General features: G+C 37.8%; 1 protein-coding gene across 1 annotated transcript in view; it reads left to right on the plus strand.

The window, feature by feature from the left end:
- ZC3HAV1 (zinc finger CCCH-type containing, antiviral 1) overlaps positions 1 to 5,522 on the plus strand; it is a 65,673-nt gene extending 60,151 nt beyond the window's left edge. The window contains exon 13 of the mRNA XM_022580127.3: positions 2,732 to 5,522. Within this exon, the coding sequence (XP_022435835.2) occupies positions 2,732 to 2,994 (263 nt within the window). The 3' untranslated portion in view covers positions 2,995 to 5,522. The remainder of the gene's footprint in view (positions 1 to 2,731) is intronic.
- The last annotated feature ends 478 nt before the right edge of the window (positions 5,523 to 6,000 follow it).

Genomic DNA, 6,000 nt, shown 5'->3' on the forward strand with positions numbered 1-6,000 from the left:
TTTAAGTCAAATCTGTTTTTACCAGTAATTCCATACTATTTACACCTTTTACATGCATAACTGGAATTCACTTATCTGTAAATGTTAGCATTCTGGAATGTCACTCAGGGTCTGAAAGAGTGTATAACTGTGTATAAGTAGCCCATGTTGCCATAAAATTTCTGTGCCAAAGATCATGTATGTTTATCCTCGGGAGCTCCCCAGAATCCATTTAGTCTTATGCCAATAGCAGTGTTTTCTTTCTCAGCCCAGCACGTGTGTGGAGTGGGAATAAAGAGATACTAGAGGCAGGCAGCAAGAAGGAAGTTAATAGCTGTTAAGCGGAGAAGGAGGAAAAATGATCTGCAAGGCACAAACACAATTTGTTTTTCTCATGCTGGAGTCATTAGTATAGGAGAAAACAGCTCTATCCACCTTAGTAACTCAACAGGGCATCCCTCTGTTATAACACCATATGTCAGAATTAATATCTGCATCTGAGGTATTAGTAAAATAAAGGGTAAAATGAGTTTGTTCTGTTTTTTTTAAAATCAGAGAGGTGTGTATGCTTTAGAAAGATTTCATTCCAAAACAGCTTGAATTGTTTAGAAGTTCTAGAAATTGACATACGAGGAATTGCTCTTTGTAGACACTTAGGAAATGAAGTATGGGGCTTCCCTGGTGGCACAGTGGTTGAGAGTCCGCCTGCCGATGCAGGGGACACGGGTTCGTGCCCCGGTCCGGGAATATCCCACATGCCGCGGAGCGGCTAGGCCCGTGAGCCATGGCCACGGAGCCTGTGCTCCGCAACGGGAGAGGCCACAGCAGTGAGAGGCCCGCGTACCGCCAAAAAAAAAAAAAGAGGGCACAGCCTCTAGTCCTAGTTTGCTTGTGGAGGCTATAACAGAGCAGTACAGAATGCAGGTGAAGGAGCATCTTTGGCACAGAGAGGAGTGGGTGGCACAATAGAAATGTGGTGGGTTGACTTTTGTTTGTATCCCTGGTCATTTTCCAAGTACCTATTGGCTCACTGCCTAAGACTGTAAAAAGATCCTGATGGACCTACTAGTTCTTGAATTTAAGCTTGTTTTGGTCACACATCGGTAAGAAAAAGACAATACAACAGGAAAAAAAAAAAGATGAAAAAGCAGTTCAGAGAAAAAAAAGATGAAAAAGCAGTTCATATATTGGCATATATGAAATATGCCAATACGCATATGAAAAGATGCTCAGTATACTAGTCTTCAGAAAATGCATATTAAAATCAGATCTTTTTGCCCAGTATATTGACAAAAATTAAAAGGATAGATAATATCCAATGTTGGCAAGGATGTGGAGAAAACAGGATTTTATTATTGGTGGTAACATTTTTAGATTACTTTTAGAGGGCGGTTTGTGATATCAAACTTTAATATGCTCATATCCTATGACTCAGCCACTATAGTTTTGCAGTCTGTTCTACAGAAATATTTATATGGGTTCTCAAAGGTATATTTACTAGGATATTTTAGCATTTATGTAGAAGTATGACTGGTAATAGACAAAAAAAAGTGAAACCAACCTACATTTTCATCAGTTAATTTCAGGATTAATTAAATTAAATTATGATGCATTCTTAACAGTGGAATCCTATACAGCCATTAAAAAGAATGAGTTGGGCTTAGATGTACTGACATAGCAAGATTTCTTGGACTAAAGTAGGAAAAAAAGTTGTAGAACAGTTCATATAGCATGATCCCATTTAGGAACAAATAAACATAAAACTTATCAGAGTTTATGTACATATGTGTATGTAAGTACATAGAAACAAGTGTGAGAGTATTCCCACCAGGCCATTAACTGTGTTTGGGAAGGAGAGTGGGAGTGTAAATGGTAGGTCAGTATAGCCAGACTTTTAGTTTTTAATTCTAAATATAGCTGAACATCATTTACCCAGAATGGCCTGTATCTGACTTATTCAGGATAAGCAATATTTCTGGAATTCAAACATCTTAATTATGAAAAAAAAATCAATAATAACACCAAGCGAAATAAAAGAAAAATGTATTAAACATGTGTCATCGTAAATACAGCAAATTCATTTTACTTATTAATTTTTGCATCGAAAATCAGAATTTGCAATATATACTCCTTTAAAGGGCAGAAAAACACTGGGCAATAATAAAAATAAAAACAGGAAATTTTAATTTGTCAGGAAATGGTTGTTGATCTGCTGAGTTTGGAAACATCAGTGATTATCAGAGGTTGTTTTAGAATTGAGGCGATGGATCAACTGTCTGAAGAGCTCTGCCAGGGTCAGTTGTTTGCTCGTGCTACATCTCGTCCCCATTTTCCCTTTTTCCAGAACCTTCCCATAGTAGTAAATGACTTTTCCTCCTTAGAATGGACACAGTGTAATACTCTGTTAGAGTGTCTTTGGTTTATCGGTTACAGTTCAACTTGCCTTGCATGAATTGGGCCACTGTGATATCAGCAGATGCTCATTGTATCCGGTGGCTTAACCCCATACCTGTGAATCCTGCAGAGTAGCAAATGTTTCTGTTATTTCAGTAGGGTTACACACTGTATTCAAGTTTACTTGCATAATGAACATTTTTTTAAGTACAAAGGAAAGTTATAAGTATCAGTAAGCTATTGCTGACATATATACTTGGTCAATGCCTATCATGGGATTATGTGTAAATAATCTTATAAACTATATATCTTCTTTTATAATAATTCTTAACCTTTTTCTTTTTCTGATTATTTCTAGGAAATTACTTCACAAAAGATGCCATTAATTCCCATAAAAATTGCCTGTGTGATCCCAAAAACATCGTTATGTTTGTAGCCCGAGTCCTGGTTGGAGGTTTTATTGAAGGACATAAGGCTTACATGAGCCCTCCTCTGCAGTATGACAGCTGTGTGGATACAAGGTTGAATCCCTCTGTTTTTGTCATCTTTCAGAAAGATCAGATTTACCCAGAATATGTGATTGAATATACGGAAACAGACAAAGCCTGCGTGATTAGTTAGAAATGTTGGTTACAGCGTCATAAAGGATGCCATAACTATTCTGTTCACTTATAGAACCAGACTGCCCCAGATAATACTTAAACTTACATTTCCTCTCCTATAAATGCCTTTGATCAGTGGTTCCCAAACTTTGCTGCATATCTGAATCATCTGGGAAGCTCTAAAACATTCCACTGTCCAGATTTCACCCCATTCCAACAAAATCACTTTTTCTGGGGATGAGAGCCAGGAAGAGGATTGAAACGTGTCATAAAGTTTGGGAATCACTGCCTTAGATGTAACTGGTAAAGGCTCACTTCGAAAACTTCTGTAATTGCAGCAAACTTTCTCTCCCAACTACTCTTTTAGTTTATTGCATGACATGGTTTTGTTTTGGTTAAATTGAAAGAAAATTAATTTGGGAAATTTGAGAGAAATCTAAAAATGCCTATTGAAATAAAGACATAAGACAGTACAAGCAAATCTTGGATGGAAGATTGTGAAAAGTTGGCAGAAAATTCTTAGGGATACACTGGGGGAAAAAATGTAAGGGCAATTTAAATGCTAGCACGGACATAACTGCAGTATTATACCTTTTCTTTGTGGTGAAACTGATTTGGGGGCATGCATTTCTTTATCTCTACGTTTATTTAGGACACTCCATCCAGGTTGACTCTTTCTGAAATTCAATGAAAAAAGCTGCTAAGTGGGGCTCAGAGAGAAGCAACCAACTGGAGTTAACTGCCCATTTGGGCTCTATGAAATTACGGCAAAGTAGACGTTTTTATTCTAACTAATATGATTATAGAGAAGGCTTTTTTCAGGTTAGACTTTCATGAAGTGTTGGTTGGTATTTTGGGGGGACTGAGTTGCAGTAGCCAGATTCACACAAGCACGACTGAGAAATCTGAGAGCTGTTGTAGTCGTTCCCCGTGGCAGTTGAGGCTCGTCAAGAAATTAGGAGCAGGGCCATCTGCTGAAGGATGGGCCCCTAAGGAGGTGAGATGAGTTTCCTAGTGAGACAGAATAAGAACGAAGAGAACAGTGCCCCAAACAAGCCTCGCACCTGCTAGGGGCTCCTTTTTCTAAATATGACGGATTGTGTGGAATTGCAGCACAATTAGTTTTTAGAGCAGCTGAGGTGCCTGGAGCAAGAGTTCCTTTCTTATTATGAATCAGGGTTTTCCTTCCAGTTTTCGTTTTCAACATTGCACAGGAGTCGCCAACATTTCCTGTTACAGTTCCTTCCAGCAGGTATGTTATAAAAATTAATTAGCATTAGAGTTGATTTTATATTAGATTTTAGAGCAGTGCAGAGACCTCTACAGCTCCTTGGCTTCAAAGGGCTCCAACAGTAACAAATGTATAAGATATGTTTTAGGGTAGGGTTATTTTTTGAGAGGCTTGCCAAAAATATTTTCATTCACTTATTTTTTTCATGGTAGCTTCTGTTTTGGAGCTTTCACTTCCTGATCTTGACCCTCACATTGTAGAGATGCTATTTATCCAACTCTGTCCGACTGCCCACTGGACATCTCTAGTTGGATCTTTCACAGCCATCTCTAATTCAGCATGTCCACAATTGAGCTCTCCATCTGCCTATCTCAAACAAATCAGTTTTTCCCCCAGAAAAACATCTGCTCGAGCAGAAATGCAGAAGTCATCCTTTCTTTCCCTCCCCCTGCACATCTAAGCAGTTCCCATGTTTTCCTCTTTAAATATCTCTTTGTCGCCTTTTAAGTTGTTCTTTGCTTAGCAGCAAGAATTTAAAACTTTTTACTTTCAAAACACAAATCTGATCATGCCTTTAGAATAAAGTTCAAAATCATCATCATGGCTCCAGAGGCTCTCTCCCTTCCCTATCCTCTCATTTATTTTCTTTCACAGTCACCCTGGCTTTCTTTCAGTTCTTCGGTGCCCCTTTTAACCTAGCTCGGTGGTTCTCACCCAGCATTCCTGCCTTTTTTTTTTTTTTTTTTAAATGACAAATACTTTGTAACATCCTCTTCATTATCCTCAAAATGCAATTCAGTGGTAATATACTCTACCTATAAACAATTTTAGAAGGAAAATAAAAATTAAATAAAATTAATATCAACATAAAAGGGAATGAAAGGTACATAACTTGGGCACAACTATACTACAAGACCTCATTAAGTAGTCAGACGTTTTTTACATCTACTTATAAAGAATAAATCTGAACTTAAAAGAAGGTAGGAGATCAGAAGCTATTCTGCATAACGAAGTATGGGAAAATAAAAAAGCAGGGATACGAGTGGACATTGGAATCAAAACTAGTGATACAGTAACTTATCTGCATATGATAATACTTATTTCTATAAGAGAAAGAACGAAACCACCTTAACTGAAATGAAGATACTATGCAAGAAAATCTAGGGACTTCCCTGGTGGTCCAGTGGTTAGGACTCCGTGCTTCCAATGCAGGGGGCGGTAGTTCGATCTCTGGTCGGGGAACTAAGATCCCACATGCTGTGTGGTGCAGCCAAAAAAATTTAAAAATTAAAAATTAAAAAAAAATAATAAAAAAATAAACTTAAAAAAAGAGAAAATCTACAGATTGTCGAAATGGAGAAAATGAGGAAATAGCTATATTCTTGCAGGCGAGCTCTAGGTCATACACGAATGTCTAGTGAGACATTCAAAATTCGTATAGCATGCAGAATAATTACTTATTGTGAGGAGCTGTCCAACGTATTGCAATGTATTCAGCATACTTGGCTCTCACATACTAAATGCCAGTAGCGCCCTCTCCCCCACTGCCACTATGGTGGCAACTACAAACCCTATCAGATCTATTCACCTCTTTCAGAGCAATTTGTAACATCCCCTTTGCTGTCCTGAGATGATTCAGATACTACAATCTACATGAATTTCTTAAGAAATCAATTTACTGCCCTATCTATTATAATGGAGAAACAGAAGGAAAGAAGTTTGTAATAAAGATAAAATGAATATCAATGTGTAAATGCTCCAGCATGACCACGCTATACGACATCATGAAATAGA

Source organism: Delphinapterus leucas, chromosome 9 (assembly GCF_059928025.1).
Source record: "Delphinapterus leucas isolate spDelLeu-1000000601 "Yukka" chromosome 9, BTC_Dleu_Yukka2, whole genome shotgun sequence".
Classification (NCBI taxonomy): Eukaryota; Metazoa; Chordata; class Mammalia; order Artiodactyla; family Monodontidae; genus Delphinapterus; species Delphinapterus leucas.